General features: G+C 37.1%; 1 protein-coding gene across 8 annotated transcripts in view; it reads right to left on the minus strand.

Moving 5' to 3' along the window:
- MYO9A (myosin IXA) overlaps positions 1-23,938 on the minus strand; it is a 358,540-nt gene that overhangs the window by 118,468 nt on the left and 216,134 nt on the right. For 5 of the 8 annotated variants that reach the window (XM_057488942.1, XM_057488943.1, XM_057488944.1 and 2 more), the window contains 7 exons: positions 15,421-15,531; positions 14,430-14,552; positions 12,785-12,934; positions 11,642-11,961; positions 9,442-11,034; positions 6,441-6,540; positions 5,731-5,946 (listed from right to left, as the gene is read on the minus strand). In XM_057488942.1, the coding sequence (XP_057344925.1) occupies positions 5,731-5,946; positions 6,441-6,540; positions 9,442-11,034; positions 11,642-11,961; positions 12,785-12,934; positions 14,430-14,552; positions 15,421-15,531 (2,613 nt within the window). The remainder of the gene's footprint in view (positions 1-5,730; positions 5,947-6,440; positions 6,541-9,441; positions 11,035-11,641; positions 11,962-12,784; positions 12,935-14,429; positions 14,553-15,420; positions 15,532-23,938) is intronic. The other 3 variants (XM_036907835.2, XM_036907834.2, XM_036907832.2) reach the window with 2 other exon arrangements.

The following is a 23,938-nucleotide window of genomic DNA, read 5'->3' on the forward strand; positions in this document are numbered from 1 at the left end:
TCACTACTGACACCACAGAAATACAAAGAATTATGAGAATAGTATGAAAAATTATATATATATACTAACAAACTGGATAACCTAGAACAAATTAAATACTTCCTAGAAAAATAAAACCTTCCAAGGCTGACACAGAAAGAAACAGAAAATCTGAATAGACCAATTACCAGCAATGAAATTCAATTGGTAATCAAAAAACTACCTACGAACAAATTCCTGGACGAGATGGCTTCACCGCTGAATTTTATCAAACATTTAGTGAAGATTTAATACCCATCCTCCTTAAAGTTTCCAAAAAGTAGAAGAGGGACTACTTCCAAACTCATTCTATGAGGCCAGCATCACTAATACGAAAACAAGGCAAAAACACAACAAAAAAAGAAAATTACAGACCAATATCCCTGATGAACATAGATGCAAAAATACTCAACAAAATATTAAACCGAATTCAAAAATATATCAAAACAATCATCCACCATGATCACGTAGGATTTTTTCCAGGAATGCAAGGATGGTACAATATTAGAAAATCCATCAACATCATCCACTACATCAACAAAAAGGACAAAAACCACATGATCATCTCCATAGATGCTGAAAAAGCATTCAACAAAATTCAACATCCATTCATGATAAAAACTCTCAACAAAATGGGTACAAAGGGCAAGTACCTCAACATAATAAAGGCCATATATGACAAACCCACGGCCAACATCATACTTAACAGCGAGAAGTTACAAGCTTTTCCTTTAAGATTGGGAACAAGACAAGGAGGCCCACTCTCTCTGCTTTTATTCAACATAGTTCTGGAGGTCCTAGCCACGGCAATCACACAACAAAAGAAATAAAAGGCATCCAGATTGGTAAGGAAGAAGTTATACTGTCACTGTTTGCAGATGACATGATATTGTACATAAAAAACCCTAAGGAATCCACTCCAAAACTCCTAGAACTAATATCTCAATTCAGCAAAGTTGCAGGATACAAAATTAATATGCAGAAATCTGTTGCATTCCTATATTCTCTTGAACTAACAGAAAGAGGAATGAAGAAAACAACTCCTGTACAACTACATCAAACAGAATAAAATACATAGGAATAAACCTAAACAAGGAGGTGAAAGACCTATACCCTGAAAACTATAAGACACTCATGACAGAAATTAAAGAAGGTACCAATAAATGGAAATATACCCAAAGCTCATAGATAGGAAGAATTAATATTGTTAAAATGGTCATCCTGCCTAAAGCAATCTACAAATTCAATGCAATTGAATTGGTATCAAAATACCAACAGCATTCTTCAATGAACTAGAGCAAAGCATTCTATAATTCATATGGAACTACAAAAGACCCAAATAGCCAAAGCAATCCTGAGTAGGAAGAATAAATCTGGGGGGATTACGACTTCAAGCTGAAGAGCTCTCCGACCTCAAGCTCTACTACAAAGCCACAGTAATCAAGACAATTTGGTACTGGCACAAGAACAGACCCATAGACCAATGGAACAGACTAGAGAGCCCTGATATAAACCCAAGCATATATGGTCAATTAATATGATAAAGGAGCCATGGACATACAGTGGGGAAATGACAGCCTCTTCAACAGCTGGTGTTGGCAAAACTGGACAGCTACATGTAAGAGAATGAAACTGGATTATTGTTTAACCCCATACACAAAAGTAAACTCGAAATGGATCAAAGACCTGAATGTAAGTCATGAAACCATAAAACTCTTAGAAAAAAACATAGGCAAACATCTCCTGAATATAAGCATGAGCAACTTCTTCCTGAACCCATCTCCTCGAGAAAGGGAAACAAAAGCAAAAAATGAACTCATGGGACTACATCAAGCTAAAAGGTTTCTGTATGGCAAAGGACACCATCAACAAAACAAAAAGGCATCCTACAGTATGGGAGAATATATTTGTAAATGACATATCCGACAAGGGGTTAATATCCAAAATACATAAGGAACTTACACACCTCAACACCCAAAATGCAAATAACCCAATTAACAAATGGGCAGAGGATATGAAGAAACAGTTCTTCAAAGAAGAAATTCAGATGGCCAACAGACACATGAGAAGACGCTCCACATCACTAATCATCAGGGAAATGCAAATTAAAACCACAATGAGATGTCACCTCACACCAGTAAGGATGGCCAGCATCGAAAAGACTAAGAACAACAAATGCTGGAGAGGATGTGGGGAAAGGGGAACCCTCCTACACTGCTGGTGGGAATGTAAGCTAGTTCAACCATTGTGGAAAGCAATATGGAGGTTCCTCAAAAAACTAAAAATAGAAATATCATTTGAACCAGGAATTCCACTCCTAGGAATCTACCCGAAGAATGCAGGAGCCCAGTTTCAAAAAGACAGATGCACCCATATATTTACTGCAGCACTATTTACAACAGCCAAGAAATGGAAGCAACCTAAGTGTCCATCAGTAGATGAATGGATAAAGAAGACGTGGTATATATACACAACGGAATACTATTCAGCCATAAGAAAAAAACAAATCCTATCATTTGCAACAATATCAATAGAACTAGAGGATATTTTGCTCAGTGAAATAAGCCAGGTAGAAAACGACAAGTGCCAAATGATTTCCCTCATTTGTGGAGTATAACAATGAAGCAATACTGAAGGAAGAAAACAGCAGCAGACTCACAAACTCCAAGAAGGGACTAGAGTTTACCAAAGGGAGGGGTGGGGAAGGGCAGGCTGTGAGGGAGGGAGAAGGGGATTGAGGGGTATTATGCTTACTACACATGGTGTGGGGTGTATCGTGGGGAAGAGAGTGTAGCACATAGAAGACAAGTAGTGACTGTGGCATCTCACTACACTGATGGACAGTGACTGCAATGGGGTATGTGTGGTGCTCAATAATATGGGTGAATGTAGAAACCACTTTGTTTTTCATGTGAAACCTTCATAGAGTGTATATCAATGACATCTTAATAAAAATAAAAGATAAATAAAGATAAAGACGACAAATTCTGGAAAGCCATTTGGGAGTCACATGCATATAGATGATTGTTTTAAGTCTACAGAACGGTAGAAGAACCTACACAGAGAAAATTGTAATGTTAATTATATCAATCCTACAAATCAGGGATAGCAATGATTTTACTAATTCACTTACCATCCAGAAGATTAAGACCAAAAAACTGTATGAAAGTCAGCTTAAAAATATTGTTTAGCAGAACATGTCATCCTTTTTAGGTAAAAATCAACAAAGTGGGCATAATAACTGAGTGAGCGCAGCATACAAAAAATAAACCTTTATTCAAATGGCAGAGTTAAAGTAGGAAGTTAAGAAAAACACGAGCCATATACCAGAGTCAACTACTACTCTCTTCTCCACTCCTTCACAGCAGCTAACAAGTAATTAACAATTCACCAGCTCAGGAGGTAATGTTTATCAAATCCTCTTCAAGTAATTCATTTAAAACTAGATGTCTTTATCCCATTACATTAGTTATTTCACAACTAGAAAGGGCAGATGGCTTCTTTCAAAATTGAATGACACACTTCTTAGCAATGTCAGAGTGATGGGATTCACTTTGTTTAGGAGGGAAAAAACAAACTATCCAGACTTTAAAAATCCATGTGCCCAGAAAACCAATCCCACTTAAAATCCTGAAGATATATGGATTTTGATAATTCAGTAGATTCCACTTAAAAATAGTCTTCATTTTCATGATATAGATATTAATTAGAACATGGCATATTTTCAAGATAAACAGAAACACACTTGAAAACTGTTCCTACCCTCCCCCGCCCGAACCCCAATAAGCATCTATCAGCATATTCTAGAAAGCAAAGCTTCTCCATGCAAATGTCCACCAGAAACAACCACCACCACCTGTTCCTAAAATAGCTAGTGATCAAACAGAAGGGCAGCGAGAAGCTGGAGAAGTGACTAGCACACTTTGCAAGGGAGTGCTCTACAGCTACTGGCATGCAGTGACCATCAAGCAGTTGACAGAATCATAGGCAGAGGCTACCTTAAAGGAACTGAATGCTCCAAGCAAAAAGCCCAATTCCTAGCTCATCTCAGTAAGTGCTTTCTCAGTGAGAAAGAATTCTACCACATAAAGGACTACGGTTTGTAACAAAGAAAACTCTCAGGAACAAACAGCAATTACAAATGCTAAGTTCTTCCACAAATGAAAAACCTATGTACACTTTAGAGATAATTAAATATGCTCCCTATTTACATTGAAAAAAAAATAAAAGCAGTACTTTTCCTTAGTTTGTTCCATTACATAATCTTTAACATACTAATCAGATGATAAGAATATTGTCCTCTACTTAGAACTCAAAAACAGGGCACTTCCAAATGGGGTTATTTTACCTTACACTGAAGAGAGAGCTTTGGCTCTAATTATATATAGATAGATAGATTAGCAGGTATACAGATTATTTCCAATTTGTAAAATCCTACGGTTTGGCTCAGAGTAATGACTCATTTGTCTAATTAGAGAACTTATTATGCATTCTTCTGTTTTCATTGTTTTTGCTTTTTCTTTCTTAGAATATCAGTATTATCATTTAAAAAATTGGGTCTATCTCCAACAAAAGTTAAAGACAATGAAGGTATTCTGGAAATAAGCAGAAATTTTAATTAAATAGGTCGCTGGCATAATTAAACATCTTAGAACAGTTAAAGATAAAATATTTAGTAAGTCAAAAGAAGATCATCTTAAAATGTTCCTCCCATAAAGAACAGGTACTATAAAGAAGAACATTAGAGATCCAGCTTAATTAAGGATATTCATGGAAGTAAAGTACATTATGTCATCTACTTCATCAATGATGTTTTAGAACATACTAGACATACAGAGTCCTTATACTGTACATTTTCCAGTACAATTCTAAAATCAAATGCTTTGTATCCATAAATACATTCATACTTGTCAACCTTTATAAACCTAATTTTGGTTGAGATATGATGATAAAGTTATATTAAGTCAAAATAGTGCAGCTTTATTCAAACCTAACTTCAATGTTATAACTGTGGTTAACAGAAATCCACATTATGTACAGCCTTTTACTTGTCTGGGTTGGTCCAGAGAAACATTTTTGGCATTGTTCATTAAATTTTTTTTGAAAATTCATATTTGTTTTCTATTACTAAAAAATGGGGAGAGGCAGCAAGTTTAAAAAAAAAGGAAAAGAGAATACCTTTTCAGTTAGAAGTTATTGGATTATTTAATATACTAGAGAGAAATCAACAAACGATGGCCAAAAGGTCAAATACAAGGCCATTGCCTGTTCCCGCCACCAGTTTTGCTGGAACACAGCCATGCCCGTTTGTTTATTTATTATCTATAGCTGTTCTCATTCGAGTGGCAGGGTTAAGTAGTTGCAAAGATTGAATGACCACAGTGTAAAATGTTCACTGTCTGGCCCTTTACAGAAAAAAAATTTGAGGGTCCCTGCTCTAGGCCTTCTAAGATATAACAGAAAATTTCTACATTAGTGCCAAGTTAAATAACATTAGTTTTGCCTAATTTATGATTTAACATGCACTGCTCAAGTGTTATCAGAGTCCTACTAAATGAAGGTTTAGCTTTAGCTGCTGTGTTCACTGAGGTTTCCCATGTACAAACCACTACACAGGGAAGAAGCCGCAGAGGTTAGCTTTACATTAGCAAAGACGATATTCCCATCAGATTGGCTTGTTGCCTATTTTTCTTATATTGCTGTAAAAATTACCATTTCGGAGTCACTGTGAGAGGCCTGACCCAGGCTGGGTACAGACCCTAGCTCAGAGTGAGAAGCTTGGTCAAGGGAGAGAAGGGGCTCAATAATGTCATCGTAATCATCTTCCTCTGTATCCCCCTCCCCTGCAGCAAAAGTACCTCTAGTCAAGAAATCGGAGCGCGTCCGCGCCATTCGAGCTTTCTTTTTATGGGCCGGTCTGGCAACCTGCTTGACCAAATGATAAAACAAATAACACAACAATGTTTTGTCTTGGTATTTTTGGAGATGATGCCAATGGAAAACATTAGAGAGCTGATGAATTTCTTGAAACATCCCTCCACCCCACAGTGCTTTTTCCACTATATAACCAAAAACAATACATATACATTACTCTAGACAATGTAAAAGAATGGAAGCTAAATCTACACTGGTTTTCTCTGTAGCCAAGCAAGTCATCCTCCACTGCCATAAGTCACCAAAGTCACTTGCACAAATTGCTTTCTTTTCCCAGCAACGTCTTTTTTGTAAATATAATCTGGGTTTTTACACACCATTCCCCGCTGAAGTATGTGTCCCCAAGTATAACTCATGGTCTCTTTCCCTATAAACATTTGGGAGTAAATGGTAGATGAGGTGCTCTACCTACAAGAATAATTTTTTTCCAAAATAGCTTGCATCTATTTTGATGAATAGAAGATAGATAAACAAAATTCAATACTTACCTCTCCTTGGCCCGGCCCAGTTAATTTCATAGGTTTCCAAGCTGGTTCATCTCGTTTGTAGAGTTGAGGATTTCCAATGTTCAAAGCTTCCTTATTGACACTTAGGATAAAACAACAGGATTACATTTCAATTCCTAACAGATATCCTATGGCATCAGTTTTAAAGTATAGCAATGAAATACAGTTTAAAAAGCCAGGTCAAAAAATGCTAGCAAATTCCATAAATATTCCCAGACCTTATTCAATTACCAAAACAATAAGTCAAATTTTTTCTGCTTACTCAACTGATACTATTATGCAGAATTTACATGTCTGATTGAATTACTAGAGGCTCTGATCTGATAATCACTGGGTATATTCCACTATGATGACACATTTAAGAATAGTAGCAGAAATTGTTTCAGAAATGAAATGGATTTAATGATAAGAAAGGGAAGACTACAAATCCCCAAATCTTCAGAATTAGTCTTCAAGGGCCCTTTTACTTTAATCATTATAAAATACCTGATAAGTAGCTATCCAGTGATGAGGACCTCATTGTTTTGTTTTATACTGAATTGGTTCCTATGCTTACCAAATTTTCTTTCTGAAATCTCTGTAGCATTTATTTATTGTTTTAGTTTCAAAACCTGAGGTTGTACAGAATAAAATCAACACCAAAGATAACAAATTGTTATCAAGCTAAAAGAAGTATGCCCCAAATGATACAGATGGTATAGTGTTAGATTGTGATAATTTAATTGTGCCTGAATAACCTCATGATATATGACTGCTTTATCGTTAAGTTCTGTGTAGAAATGGGTGTCAGTGTCTGACAAAAATCTGAACAGAATCTGCACTTTCATGGCCTCAATTACCTATATTAACTCAGTACCACGAATCTTAAGACTGAACAACATAGTGCTAATCTCTCCTTAGCAGAACTGTTAGCTCATTGAGAATCCTATCTCATCTTCCAGCATAGTGCTAGGTTTAAAGTAGACACTAACTTATAATACGAGTTGACAGACTAATTGCTCTTTTATTCAAAATTTTTCAATTTAATTTTTATAAGTGAAGGCTGAAGGGCCATTAGAGGTTATCTTATGTCCCTAAACAAACCTAAATTCATAAAAACAAATCTTTCTTAGCTAAAGCCTTCTCAGAGATTTCCTTTTTTTTTTTTTTTTTACCAGTATATGATCAGACCTAACAATCCTAAATTGTCCTAAAAGATTCCCCTCTGGTTATTAAAATCTCTTTTGCCACAGTTGAGCCTATTGGCCTCTGATTTGTTCTCCAAAGAGAGAAACAATTAACAAGACCTTTGATAGCACTCGACCATCGTAACAAATTTTTTAACTCTCAGCATTTTCTTTAGATCTCTCTTTTAATGTCCTCCCTCATTAACCAGATAAAGACCACTGAGTACTTATTACCACTATGGTACTGATAGAACACTGATGTTACTTCCCAATCATAAAACCCAACGCTGATTCCTAATCATGAAACTCAAATTTTAGTCTCAGTTTTTCTCTAAACATGTGACCTTGAACAAGTCACTTCCCCTTTTTGGGCCCCTGCCAATCATCCATAATATGTGGGAACGGACTAGATAATTTAGAAATACCAACATTTATGATTCTATAAAATGCTAAAGTTTCTAAGTATTACTGATAGAATAAGAGAAAATTTGTAGGATAATTTTACTTAAGATTACACATAAATAAGCTACTATATAATTTTGAAGACAAGTAGATCTTGAGGAGATAAAGCAAGCTAGATCAAACAGACCTCAGATTATCTTGGAAAAATGATAAAAGGAGTAATTCACAAGGTTTATTTTTTAAATCTACAAGCCTTCTACAAAACAGATTTATGGATCCAACCACACACACATCACATATCACCAAGTTAATCAGAATGACAGGAAACTATGTTTTTAACACTCTTTGATGGGTTTATATGCTACAGAGTCACTGAACTTCTGGGCAATCTCTAGGTTAATGGGCAGGAATAGGATCAAGCTGCCATTTAGTCAAACTGCATTTTATACTGCATAGAAATTCTTAGTGGAAAAATAAAATATAAATGATCTTTTCCTCATATTTTCAAAGAGTTTCTATAAAATGTATGCAATTTTCAAGACTGAAAGATTTAAAAGCTCAGGCAATGATAAGAAAGAAAAAGTTATTTTCATAGTTCAGGTGAAACTTAATGTTTTTACCCATTTATCATTTAAATAGTGATATTCTCCCACAGGAACTGAAAACTACTGTATGTAAAGACTTGATATAAATATCTTAAATTTCATCAAACTTGTTTTTATGTACAAATTAAAAAATGTTTTTCTCATGGCTAATAAAGAAAACTTAAAATATAAAGAACTTTCAATTAGATGAGGCATCCACAGTAGTTATATTCTTAGAAACTGAAGTAGAGTGGGTAAGGGGAAAAGGGCAGATGTTGTTCAATGAGTACTGAGAGTTTGTCTTGCAGGATGAAAAAGTTCTAGAGATCCACTGCAAAACTCGTTAACACTACTGTACTGTCCATGTAAAAATGGTTATTAAGATTGTAAAGTTTATGCTATGTGCTTTCCACCACAAATGAAAGTATAAATAACTTCAGTAAGGTGTAAAGGTCAACAACTGTGACAAAGCACATTAACTTTAAAGCCTGACATTAATAAGCTAGGACTGCTACACCTAACAGCTCCAGAGCAACCAGTATTTGCTGATTGCCTATGTTTATAGGCACTATATTGCCTTTCACAAATGGCTTTTCACTTAATGGGGAGGAACCAAAAACTCTGCTATTTGTACTTAGCCAAAGATTCCTAGGGTAAAATTATATCCAATTTCATGTGGCTAATGGAGTCAATGAGCAGTAAATTTTTTTACACAGAGAAAATGGTTGATTAAAGTAGCACCCATATAAATGTTGAGGCACATATAGGCACCTTAATAAAATTCTCCAAAGTTTCCCATTCATAGATGAAAATAAATAAAATTTCACTTACAGGGAAATATTCATATTGTCCTTTGGCATGAAGAAAATGGCCCCAGTAGTACCATCTCTGGAAGGGTCATCAGATTTGTGACTATAAGACTGAGATGGCCTAAGGTGTTCTCTTTTTGAAATGCGATTATTACTGAACTTACAGGCTACATTCAGTTGGGTGCCTGTTGTGTCTGTCACCGATAATTCCTTGATAGAACTAGGCTGGCAGGAGCCTCCTCTTTTTTCAAAGAACAGAGTGACAGGTTGGTCCTTCAGGGGTAAGTGAGAAGAGGGACTGTCCTCTGCAGCAAACGCTGTACCTTTCACAGCTGATGGAGTCCCTTGTACCATGGGCTCTTCCTTATGCGAGGAGTTCAGGATGAGCAGAGAGGATGGCCTTTCTACTCTTTGCTTTGGCTGGCGCAGAGAGGACTCCACAGGTCTGGGCTTTTCCATCGTCTTGAAGGCTTTTCGTTCCTTCTCTAGAATATCTGTTTGCTGGCGTATCTGCTCCATCAGCTCTTTTTCATTCTGCTGCTGCAACTGCTTCTGCCTTTCCTCCTTCTCAGTGTTCAGCTTTTCTAACTTTTTAAACAGGCTGTTAGAAGACTCTGTATTCAAAGAAGCAATAAGCTGATTTTCTCCCGAGAAGTGGTACTTCCTTGCTTCCCTGCTGATACCCAAAGTAAGAGCTGAATGTGTTTGTTCACTTTCCAACAGTTTGTTTCTCTGTATACTTGTGTCTAGTTGGGAACTTGTTTTCAGTGGGTCTTGCTGGGGAATATAAAAAAATGTAGGCAGACTATTTGAAATGAAGGAGTCTCTCAGCTGGGGCTTACAAGAAATAGATTCAGAATTGCAAACCAGTTTTTCCTTCACAGTCCCATTCTTCAAATGCACTGAGTCAGAGGATGTCCCCTTTTGAATTAATGTGTGACTATTACTTTTGCTTGAGTCACCAAGGGCATTGTCCTGTGATTCAAATTTTGGACTGCTAGGTATCTTGGGTGATAGAAACTGCAAGTCTCCTTCATCTAAAGCTATAGACTCTTGTTTGTTCTTTTGACTTTCCTCGCAGCTCAGAAGTTCCAAACTTCCTTGAGAGCTTTCACTATCAGGTGTACCTTCCAGAGACTGAAGGCCCTCAGGAATCAGTTCTGTAGACCATCTGCGCTCCTCTGAAGGAGACGTGCTACCAAGAGAACGGACTTTCAGCAACTCTAAACTAAAGATAGCTTGCTCTAGTTCTCTCATTCTCCGACTTTCTCTTTTGGCCCGACCTACTCTTTTCTGGTGGAGATCCTCCAAGGACTTGGGTCTCTCTCTCACAATCACATCTTCCTGCAAGTCCACACCACTATGGCTTCTGGCTCTCTCCTGTCGCTTATTTGGGGACTCCTTCAAGAAGCCCATTGAACTTTCATGGCAAATTTGATTACTCTCTATCACGTATTTACATTCCTCTATGGCTTTTACTCTGTTGTCAAAGGAACAATCCTCCCATTCTGAAGGGTCTGAGCCCTGAATTTCCAGAGCTCCATAAGGCTCAATATTTGTCAATCCAAGTTCTAGTTTTGTTTCTCTTAGTCTTTGTTCTTTTAAGGCTTTAAACCTATATAAAAACATTTTTAAAAATGAGTGAGAGATATCTCTTGGTTATCACTGTGGAAAATATATTCAGAGAATTTAAGAAAAAAATGTAAAGTCTCCAAAATTTTCTTTTTATAATACCCAAGTCTTTCTTAAACTAACTAAAATGCATATTTCCTAAGTCTATTTCCATGAGTGAGATAGTTTATTAAGTGTACTATTCCTAACTGGGCATTCTAGTCAAAATATAAATTAACTCAAAAGCAAAGCTCTCATTGTAATAATTCCTTATTTTAAGGTAAACTTTAAAAATGGAATTAAAGTTTCTGAAGGTAAAAACAGTCGAATATTGCCAAATTTTAAAGACCAGAACCAGTAAAAATTAACTCTTAGCAGTTATAAAAACAGACCATGTAGATTTTCAATCCAATTTAACTCAATAAACACTTACTTAACTTCTCTTATATGCCACACAAAGTAGGTTAAAATTGCCAAGAGTATCACACTTTAGCAGAGAAGACAAATGTACATAACCAATTCTAATAGAAGTTAGGCAAATGTCGGAGCAAAGGTATCAACAAATTACTTGGGAAGAAAGAAGGAGTAATTTTTATAGCAACAAAAATTACCTTTGTCTTGCTTTGAATCCTCTACATACTGACTGCAAAAGGATAATTTTGTTCCTTTGCTCTTGATACCTCTTACTTTCCCTGCAGCCTTTCCATCTGGCCTGTATGCAAACAGCAGCCGTGTGTCTCCGCCTGCAGTGTTCCCTCCATCTCTGCTGGATGATGGTGGCTGCGGTCCGGAGCTCCAAATACCGCTGCCTCTCTAAGTGAGCACGCCAGGAAGCTTGGAGAAGAGTGGCTGCACTAACCATAAGGACAGCATCCTTCTGCACAGCTGCATCTCTGACTTGCTTCTGATTTAGATAATTCCTCCAGAATCGCTATGGAGAAGATAAAACAACAGAAATTGCCGTCCTATTTGATATAACATTTTCACAGAAATAGGAAAAAAGAATAAATTTCTTATGTCACAAGCAGAGCTTAAGTGTCTAAATGGCTGCTAAGTTGTAGGTGATTAAGAAAAAGTTTTCTTTTCAGATATGCTTGGCTAAAACAATTTTTAGATAATATAACCTCAATGAATTTAATTATAGAACTTAAAATAATTTTATATTTTTTGTTGCTCCCATGCCCTACAAATTAATTTTAACATTATATTATCATGATATAATTTGGCAATATTATTGGGTTTAAGGTCAACATGCACACATTTCAAAGATTAAGATACTAAAGATTTTCTTGTAAAAACAGAAAAAGTCCTATGGAGGACAGCCATCATATAAATCAATGAAGGAGAAAATAAAACACATAAATGTGAAATAAGGTACCTTATGAGTACATAAGATGAGTACATAAGAACAACATGCCTCTCAAATATCACTTAGAAAACTATTAAATAAAAAAAACTACATCAACAAAATTTAAGGCACATAACTCCTTTGCTCCTAATTATACCTCATAAAACATTGTAACTATAAATTCAATTTAATTTAAATTCAACTCCATCAATATATAGTAATAGTCTATTATAAGCCAAGTAATCTGTTGGGCACTTTGAACATTTAAAAAATGAGAAGGACATATTCTCATCACTGAAGTAGTTTACATTCTTATTTAAATTTTTCACAGTAAAATAGTTCTGGTTACTAAAACAAAGGCCAAATAAACTAGCTAATTTCATGCAAGGAATTCTTTGCTTCCCACCTGGATAATAATGGATGCCTGTCTCAGATGGAGGAAATGCTGCCTGCACAGCAAGACCCTGAACCACTGCTGCAACGATATGATTCTACGGAGCACCTCTTGGTGAAGAAGATCTTGTAGGTGCTGTCGTTCCTGCTCCTTTAGGAACACCTACCAGAAGAAAGAAAGATGAGTAATAAGAAATGAGAAATTTTATGAATCATCCTTTCTGTGGTTAAGTTTTAGAGAAGAACAATACAGTGGCAGATGGTCAAAGAAGGACTAACAAATATTTCTGTCAGTTTATCCAAAGCAGTCATTCTCAAATTGGAAAGGAGCCATTAGAAATCCGAAGAGAAAATAGAAAGCTGAAGATGAATACAAAAACCCCAATGCCAGAGACTGTCATACATTATTCCTTTGGGGAATTCACTGCCATCATGAGCCAACTTATTACTGATAATGTGTAGTATTTTTCAAGGATGTTTCAATGGGGGAAAAAAGGCTGAAGTTTCAGCATGACATGAGTAAACCAAATAGAATAGACTTTTTGAAACCCAGTATGCATCAAAGGCTTTTTGCTGTCCAAAGCTATTAATCAGTTTGCTTATTTACTCCTTCATTCCCTTAATGAATCTTTAGGGATGCAGGGGATACAAAGATAACTTAAACAGAGTCCTCTTAGAAATAGGATTTGCAATTCACTCTTAAGAACAGGCAGATATTAAAAACTGTATATATTTAAGGTATACGATGTGATGTTTTCATGTACATCTACATTGTGAAATGATTACCACTATCCATCACCTCCCATTTTTCTCAAAAAAATATTTTTAATTTAAAAAAAAGCAGATAGATTTTGATACCCAAAGAGAAAAGCAGTAAGCCAATAAGGTCAAGAGCAGAGGACTCCACCTGAGCAAAACAAGCAGTTGAAAATAATACTAAAGGCACATATAGGGGACACTAAAACAATTATTCTTCATAAAGAAGATATGAGATAATGTGAACTAACAGTATGGAGGCTCTTGAAGAAGACAAAGATGTTTGAATGTAATGAGCCCAAGTTGACATAAAGAGAAAGTATATTAAGGTGATTTTGATATATTATCAGTAGAGTTAAATGAAAGGACAAATAGACTGGAATCAGGTAAGGGATCTGTTTACTAGAAGAGAAATATAAGTGAGGGCTAAAGAAAGGAACTAAAATGGAAGCAGTAGGAATGAAGATAAAGGGTGAGATGTGAGAATCATTTGTAAGAAAAAAAAGAAACACAACCTTGTAAAACGATTAAAGTGAAGGGTAAGCCAAATATGATTATGGTTTCTAGCCTAAGAAACTACAAGGATGGCAGAGAAAGAAAATAGTTTATAAATTAAGGACAGCAGTGGAATCTGGTATGGTCACTTTAGGCAAATTGAGTTGGGGATTACAACAGAATACCTAAGGAGAGATGGTTTTTACTTGGAGAAAATTATAAATAGAACTAAAGCTATTGATTAATACTAACTATATTATTAAGTAAAAGTGTTTATACCGATTCAATTTACTTATGATAATCTGGTACACTACCTTTTTTATAAACATTGTCATAGGCAGATTACTGTTATTATTTAAATACAAAAATGTACCCAATTTTGACAAGACTGTATATATTATATTTACCATGGATTTTCCAACTTGATAATTATCTGGATTAAGATTTATTTTCCTGAAGAAATCCTGAATGTTAAATTTGGATGGAATAATATTTCGGGGAAGAAGTACATGGAAGTGGCTCACAAAATCCTAAAAAAGGAAAAGAAAAAGTTGTAAAATCAGAAGAGAATTGCATGTAAACACGATCCTGAAATAGCTAATTGTTCTTTTATTGATTCCTTTCTCATCTTTTAAAGAGAATGAAACCAAGAAATTATTTCTTAATTTAAAATATTAAAAAAGGTTAATTTATAAAATGGGGAGGAGGAGGTAGTTCGACATATTGTTATCACAGAGAATGGAAGAAGAAAAGAGGGGCAGAAATTAATTATTCCTTTTGAAAAAGCTGTATTAAAGACCAAATAAAAAGTTATTTAACAAGAATCTCAAGTTTTTAGCAGAAAAATAAGCAAAGGTGTCAGCTATAATAGTGTGTAAATGAGAATGAGGCACGCCCTTCCAGAACCACCAAAGACCTGCTTAGCTACTGAAAAGCTTCTATAGAGTTTCTACACTCAGAGCAGCAGTAGCTGATGAAAATAGAAGTGAACCTTGGTGGCAGATTCCTATGAAAGAAAATCCTGCTGAAAAAATGGCAGGGAAAACCAAATGGAATTCTTTGTTGTGAACTAGATAGTTCTAAATTTAAATACTTCAATTACTAGGGTAATCAGTGTAAAGAACTGCTATGTTATGAATAAACTTAGTATCAACAAACATTAGATCAACGGGAATATCCAAGTACTGGAATCTATTACAACACAAGCTTGATGATGAGATAGCTACCATTCAGTGGAAGTGAGTAACCTATATTGCTCTTCAATTCTGTAAACAAAAGATGGAATGGCAAGGAAGAATTAACAGAAATAAACAAGTGAGCCCCAAATAAAAAAGAAGCAGACATAGAAATAATTTACTTGATGTCATATATATTTAAATATCACTGTAAAACCATTACCTGGAAAGAATATTTACAACTGTATCCTGATTGGCGAATTCGAACTGTCTCCAGCATCCCAGTGTACCGAAGCTGTCTAAGTACCAAGGAATCATTGAACCTTAATGGTAGCTAAAACAAAGCACATGAAAAGAGACTGATTAACCCAGAAGAGTAGAACTCTGAATTAATACTTGCCTTTAAGTATGGTTAATTTTTTAGTATCTGGGGATTGACTGGAAGTTGTCAACTGGTTAAGATATAGCCCCAACTGGTAACTTTAGAAAAGCACTAACTGCCAGACACTAGGGAAAAAGAACAACCAGGTCTCTAGGCTCCTAGATATAGTTCTTAGAGGGAAAGGACTTTCAAAGCTCAAAAAGAATACAGTTGCCCACAGAGAAGACCACAGTATAATCACTATATAATCTGTAACAATAAAGAATCCACTCCAAAACTACTAGATCTAATATCTGAATACAGCAAAGTTGCAGGACACAAAATTAATAAGCAGAAATCTGTGGCATTCCTATATGCTAACAATGAACTAGCAGAAAGAGAAAAGAGGAAAACAATTCCATTCACAGTTGCATCAAAAAGAATAAAATACCTAGGAATAAACCTAACCAAGGAAGTGAAAGATCTATATTCTGAAAACTACAAGACACTCATGAGAGAAATTAAAGAAGATACCAATAAATGGAAACACATCCCATGCTCATGGATAGGAAGAATTAATACTATCAAAACGGCCATCCATCCTTCCTGAAGCAATCTACAGATTTAATGCAATTCCTATCAAAATACCAATAGCATTCTTCAATGAACTAGAGCAAATCATTCTAAAATTCATATGGAACCACAAAAGACCCCCAAAAAGCCAAAGCAATCCTGAGAAGGAAGAACAAAGCTGGGGGGATTATGCTCTCCAACTTCAAGCTCTACTACAAAGCCACAGTAACCAAGACAATTTGGTATTGGCACAAGAACAGACCCATACACCAATGGAACAGACTAGAGAGCCCTGATATAAACCCAACCATATATGGTCAATTAATATACAATAAAGGAGCCATGGACACACAATGGGGAAATGACAGCTTCTTCAACAGCTGGTGTTGGCAAAACTGGACAGCTACATGCAAGAATGAAACTGGATTATTGTTTAACCTCAAAGTGGATCAAAGACCTGAATGTAAGTCATGAAACCATAAAACTCTTAGAAAAAAACAAAGGCAAACATCTCCTGAATATAAGTATGAGCAACTTCTTCCTGAACGCATCTCCTTGACCAAGGGAAACAAAAGCAAAAATGAACAAATGGGACTACATCAAACTAAAAACCTTCTGTACAGGAAAGGACACCACCAACAGAACAAAAAGGCATCCTACAGTATGGGAGAATATATTTGTAAATGACATATCCAACAAGGGATTAACATCCAAAATATATAAAGAACTCACATGCCTCAACACCCAAAAAGCAAATAACCCAATTAAAAAATGGCCAAAAAATTGGCCAATTCTCCAATGGCCAGCATACACATGAAAAGATGCTACATATCACTAATCATCAGGGAAATGCAAATTAAAATCACAATGAGATATCACTTCACACCAGGAAGGATCGCCAGCATTAAAAAGATTAAGAACAAATGCTGGCGAGGATGTGGAGAAAGGGGAATACTCCTACACTGCAGGTGGGAATGTAAGTTAGTTCAACCATTGTGGAAAGCAATAAGGAGGTTCCTCAAAAAACTAAAAATAGAAATACCATTTGACCTGGGAATCCCACTCCTTGGAGTTTACCCAAAGAATATAACTTCTCAGATTCAAAAAAGACATATGCACCCCTATGTGTATCGCAGCACTTTTTACAATAGCCAAGATATGGAAGCAACCTAAGTGTCCATCAATAGATGAATGATAAAGAAGAGGTGGTACATATACACAATGGAATACTATTCAGCCATAAGAAACAAACAAATCCTATCATTTGCAACAACACGGATGGAGCTAGAGGGTATTATGCTCAGTGAAATAAGCCAGGTGGAGAAAGACAAGTGCCAAATGATTTCCCTCATTTGTGGAGTATAACAACGAAGCAAAATTGAAGGAACAAAATGGCAGCAGACTCACAGACTCCAAGAAGGGAATAGTGGTTACCAAAGGGGAGGGGTGTGGTAGGGCGGGTGGGGAAGAGGGGAGAAGGGGATTGAGGGGCATTATGTTTAGTACACATGGTGTGGGGGATAATGGGGAGAACAGCTGTAGCACAGAGAAGGCACATAGTGAATCTGTGTCATCTTACTACACTGATGGACAGTGACTGCATTGGGGTATGGGTGGGGACTTGATAATATGGGTAAATGTAGTAACCACATTGTTTTTTCATGTGAAACCTTCATAAGAGTGTATATCAATCATACCTTAATTAAAAAGTTTTTAAAATCTTTAACAAGATTAATTTACATATAGTCAAGAGTGGTTTTTTGTTTTTTTTTTAGTTTAGATTTTACCTATAATCTGACTCAGAAAACACCTATCCTATATTACCAGTTGCCTTGGGAGCTGACAGATTCTTCTTATCGCAACTAGAAAAATATTAAGAGTAGTTTATTTCCAGAGTCAGAAAAAGATGGTGGTATGAAAATGAGGCAGAAACTACCTGCAAAAGCACATTAAACACAAAAATACAGTAAATACGACTAATCTTGAGAGAGTGACCCAAAGACTTCAGAAAAGACTGACTACATCTGGGGAAAAGAGAAGACCTCACAGAAAAGGGTAAAATAGCAGAGGCAAGTTCCAGCAGGACTCAAGCCCTACCTCAACCCCAGTCAACAGGCGGGAGAAAGAGAAACAGAGAGGGGAGGAAGGAGAAGCCCATGAGTGCTGAACACAGCGCTGGGGATCAGCTCTGGGAACAGGAACCCACATTATATGGTGTTCCGGAGCTTAGTGGGGTTAGAATGCAAAGACTGGTGGAATACTGGGAGAGACTGAGATTCCAGCCACTTGTGGAGAACAAGTACACACAAACGGTCTCCTGGGACAAAAGAAAGGTGGGAACTTTGAAAGACTTCCCAGCAGCAAGAGGGGAGCTAAAGGGACTAAGATTACACATACCTCGTTTCTCAGGAAAAAGGGCAGGTGGACAAAAACGTCCCCGCACACATAGCCCAGAAGGTTGGGAACTCACAGGGGCTTCAGATGCTCCATCCCCCTGGCTGGAAACACAGCCCTGAGGACCGGCACTGCAGCATACAGTCTGCTCCTTCTTCAGCCAGGAACACACTGGTCCTGCACATCTGCTGCCCCTGCCAATGTGCCAAGCAGGCTGGAGAGTGGCCAAGCCTAAGCAGCTACAGGGCTGTAGCACAGAGCTTCCTCCCTGCATGCTCAGCCCACTAAATATGGCCCTGAAGGCTGGCAATACAGCCGGGAAAGCAAGAAAGAGCTCTTTCCTCCCGGCAGGTGACAGTTCTGCACAACTGCAACCCTGCCACTGCTACAGGTGCTCAGCAGCTCCAGAGAGTAGAGTTTCTGAGCATTAAAGGGTGCTGCCTACACAAAGTTCTTATACCCTAGCCACCTTTAAAAAAATGAAAAACCAGAAGAATTTTGTTCAAACAACATTTCAGGAAAAGACACCAGAAAGAGGGCTAAGTGAAATTGAAAGTGTCAATCTTCTTGATAAAGATTTCAAAATAAAAGTCATAAAGAGGCTCATGGAGCTAGAGAAAAATATTCAAGATTTCAGGGAGGACTTCAAGAAAGAGACAGTAACTTTGAAAAATACACTATTGAAAATGAAACATACAAAGGAGGGATGTAAAAGTAGATTAAATGAGGTAGAGGAGATGGTAAATGAAATAGAAATTACAGAACAGGAAAACAAAGAAGCTGAGACACAGACAGAAAAAAGGATCTCTAGGAGTGAAAAAATGACAAGAGAAGCGTGTGAACAATCCAAACGGAACAGACCACATGAAACGGTAACATATCAAAGCCGTAACTGAGCAGGACCAAGCCCTTTCCCAATGCCAGCTCACTGGTGGGAGGAAGAGAAACGGAGTGGGGAGGGGTGGAGGCCTAGGACTGCTGAATACTGAAGACTTGGAGATCTGCTCTGGGAGCACAAACCTACATTACATGGTCCTGTGGGGATAAATGAGGTTGGAAAGCTAAGAGAGGCGGAATACCTGAAGAAACTGAGATTTCAGCCACTTGTGGAAAACAGGAATCCACAACGGACTGCTCTGTAACAAAAGAAAGGCAGACAGTCTGAGAGACTTCCTAATAGTGAGAGGGCTGCTAATGGGGCAAAGACTGAACAAAGCTTACTGTTCAAGAAAAAGGACAGGTGGAGAAAATTATCCGGACACTATCTGCCCAGCAGGTGGAGAACTTTCAAGATACTCAGGTGCTTCATCCACCTGGCTAGCTATGCAGCTCCAAGACCCCCACTGTGATACACAGACAGCTGCACATTCCTCCAAGTGAGGCCCCACTGGCTCACAAACCAGCAGCCCCTGCCCCAGCATCAGGCCAGCTGGAGGGAAGCCTCACCTACAGCACCTGCAAACACAAAGCATAGAGGCTTAAACCTATGTGCTTGGTCCATGGGTTCTGGCAGTGGAGAAAGGCACAGCTGCTGGGAAGCAAGAAACTGCTCTTTCCTCCCCCCAGGCACCAGCACCACTCCCCTGCAACCCCCAACATCGCCCCAGGGGCTGAGCAGCTCCAGAGAGTAGAGCTTCGGGGCACTAGAGGGCGCTACAAAAAAATATGAATCGCCAAAGGAAACTGGCTCAAACCCAAATCCCACAAACAACAGAAAAAGGGTCAAGTGAAACCGAACTCCTCAATGTTCCTGAAAGAGATTTCAAGACAAAACTCATAAACATGCTCATGGAGGTACAGAAAATTATTCAAGAACTCAGAGAAGAAGTCCGGATGGAGAGTCAACCATTACAGAATACAGTATCACAAATGAAACATACAATTGAGGGACTAAAAAGCAGATTAGATGTAGTGGAGGAGACAGTAAATGGAATAGAGGTTAAAGAAGAGGAATATAAAGAAGCTGAGTCACAGAAAGAAAAAAGGATCTCAAGGAATGAAAGAATATTCAGAGAATGATGTGACCAATCCAACTGGAACAATATTCACATTATAGGGGTATCAGAAGAAGAAGAGAGAGGAAAAGGGATACAAACTGTCTTTGAGGAGGTAATTGCTGAAAACTTCCTCAATCTGGGGAAGGAGATAGTCACTCAGGCCATGACGGTGCACAGATCTCCCAACACAAGGGACCCAAGGAAAGCAACACCAAGACATATAATAATTAAAATGGCAAAGACCAAGGATAAGGACCAACTTTTAAACGCAGGCAGAGAGAGAAAAACACATACAAAGGAAAGCCCATCCGGCTATCATCAGACTTCTCAGCATAAACCTTAGATACCAGAAGGGACTGGCATGATACATTTAATGCAATGAAGCAGAAGTGCCTAAAACCAAGAATGCTCTACATGGCAAGATTATCATTTAAATTCGAAGGACGGATTAAACAATTACAAGATATGCAAAAGCTGAGAGAATTTACCTCCCACAAACTGTCTCTACAGTGTATTTTGGAGGGACTGCTATAGATGGAGTGTATTCGTAAGGCTAAATAGCTGTAACCAGAGGAAATAAAACAACAGTAAAGAAAGTAGAACAATTCATTACTAGGCAGACGCAAAATCAAATCAACTACCATCAAAGTCATTCAAGGGATATACAAAGAGTACAAAATATGACACCTAATATATAAAGAATGGAGGACGAAGAAAAAGGAGGGAAAAAAAGTAGCTTTGGATTGATTGTGTTTGTAATGGCATACATACTAAATGAGTTGGGTTAGACTGCTTGATAGTGGGGAGGGTGCCCTTGAACCTTTGGAAACCATGAACCTAAAGGCTGCAATGGCAGTAAGTACATACCTTTCAATAATCACCCTAAATGTAAATGGCCTGAATGCACCAATCAAAAGACATAGAGTCACTGAATGGATAAAAAAACAAGACCCATCTATATGCTGCCTACAAGAGACTCACTTCAAACCCAAAGACATACACAGACTAAAGGTGAAGGGACAGTAAAAGATATTTCATGCAACTAATAGGGAGAAAAAAGCAGGAGTTCCAGTACTTGTATCAGACAAAATATACTTCAAAAGAAAGAAAGTCACAAGAGACAAAGAAGGACATTACATAATGACAAAGGGGTCAGTCCAACAGGAGGAAATAACTATTATAAATATCTATGCAGCCAAAACAGGATCACCTGCATATGTGAAACAAATACTAACAGAATTAAAGAGGGAAATAGAATGCGATGCATTCATTTTAGGAGACTTCAACACTCCACTGACTCCAAAGGACAGACCAACCAGAAAGAAAATAAGTAAGGAGACAGAGGCACTGAACAACATATTAGAACAGATGGACCTAACACACATCTACAGAACTCTACACCAAAACAGCATAGTGTACATTCTTCTCAAGTGCACATGGAATATTTTCAAGAATAATCATATACTAGGCCTCAAAAAGAGCCTCAGTAAATTAAAAAAGATTGAAATTTACCATCCAGCTTCTCAGACCATCAAGGTATGAAACTAGAAATAAATTAAACAACAAAAAAAGAAAAGCCCACAAACACATGGAGGCTTCACAACATGCTCCTAAATAATCAACGGATCAATGACCAAATAAAAACAGAAATCAAGCAATATATGGAGACAAATGACAACAATAATTCAACACTGCAAAATCTGTGGGATGCAGCAAAGGCTATGCTAAGAGGGAAGTATATATACCAATACAGGCCTACCTCAGGAAAGAAGAATAATCCCATATAAGCAGTCTAAACTCACAATTACTGAAACTAGAAAAAGAAGAACAAAAGAGGCCCAAAGTCAGTAGAAGGAGGGACATAATAAAGATTAGAGCAGAAATAAATAAAATCGAAAAGAATAAAACATTAAAAACAATCAATGAAAGCAGGAGCTGGTTCTTTAAGAAAATAAACAAAATAGATAAACCCCTAGACAGGCTTATCAAGAAAAAAACAGAGTCTACACACATAAACAGAAACAGAAATGAAAAAGGAAAAATCACTACGGATACCACAGAAATATAAAGAATTATTAGAGAATACTATGAAAAATTACATGGTAACAAACTGGATAACCTAGAAGAAATGGACAACTTTCTAGAAAAATACAACCTCCAAGGTTGACACAGAAAGAAACAGAAAATCTGAATAGACCAATTACCAGCAGCAAAACTGAATTGGTAATCAAAAAACTACCTAAGAACAAAATCCCTGAACCAGATGGCTTCACTGCTGAATTTTATCAAACATTTAGTGAAGACCTAATACCCATCCTCCTTTAAATTTTCCAAAAAGTAGAAGAGGAGGGAATACTCCCAAACTCATTCTATGAGGCCAACATCACTCTAATACCAAAACCAGACAAAAACACCACACACACAAAAATTACAGACCAATATCCTTGATGAACATAGATGTAAAAATACTCAACAAAATATTAGCAAACCAAATTCAAAAATACATCAAGAGGATCATATACCATGATCAAATGGGATTCATCCCAGTGATGCAAGGATGGTAAAACATTCGAAAATCCATCAACAAAAAGGACAAAAACCACGTGATCATCTCCATAGATGCTGAAAAGGCATTCGACAAAATTCAACACCCATTCATGATAAAAACTCTCAACAAAATGGGCATAGAGGGCAAGTACCTCAACATAATAAAGGTCATATATAACAAACCCACAGCCAACATCATACTTAACAGTGAGAAGCTGAAAGCTTTTCCTTTAAGGTCAGGAACAAGACAAGGATGCCCACTCTCCCCCACTTTTATTCAACATAGTTCTGGAGGTCCTAGCCATGGCAATCAGACAGTACAAAGAAATAAAAGACATCCAGATTGGTAAGGAAGAAGTTAAACTGTCACTGTTTGCAGATGACATGATATTGCACATAAAGAACCCTAAAGAATCCACTCCAGAACTCCTGGAACTAATATCTCAATTCAGCAACATTGCAGGATGCAAAATTAATACACAGAAACCCGTTGCATTCCTATACACTAATGGTGAACCAATAGAAAGAGGAATGAGGAAAACAACTCCATTTACAACTGCATCAAACAGAATAAAATACCTAGGAATAAACCTAACCAAGGAAAAAGACGTATACCCTGAAAACTGTACGACACGCATGAGATAAACTAAAGAAGATACCAATAAATGGAAATACATCCCGTGCGCATGGACAGGAAGAATTAATATTGTCAAAATGACCACCCTTCCTAAAGCAACTACAGGTTCCATGCAATCCCTATGAAAATTCCAACAGTATTCTTCAATAAACTAACACAAATAGTTCTAAAATTCATATGGAACCACAAAAGACCGTGAATAGCCAAAGTATTGTTGAGAAGGAAGAAAAAA

The sequence above is a fragment of the Manis pentadactyla genome, chromosome 11, assembly GCF_030020395.1.
Source record: "Manis pentadactyla isolate mManPen7 chromosome 11, mManPen7.hap1, whole genome shotgun sequence".
Classification (NCBI taxonomy): domain Eukaryota; kingdom Metazoa; phylum Chordata; class Mammalia; order Pholidota; family Manidae; genus Manis; species Manis pentadactyla.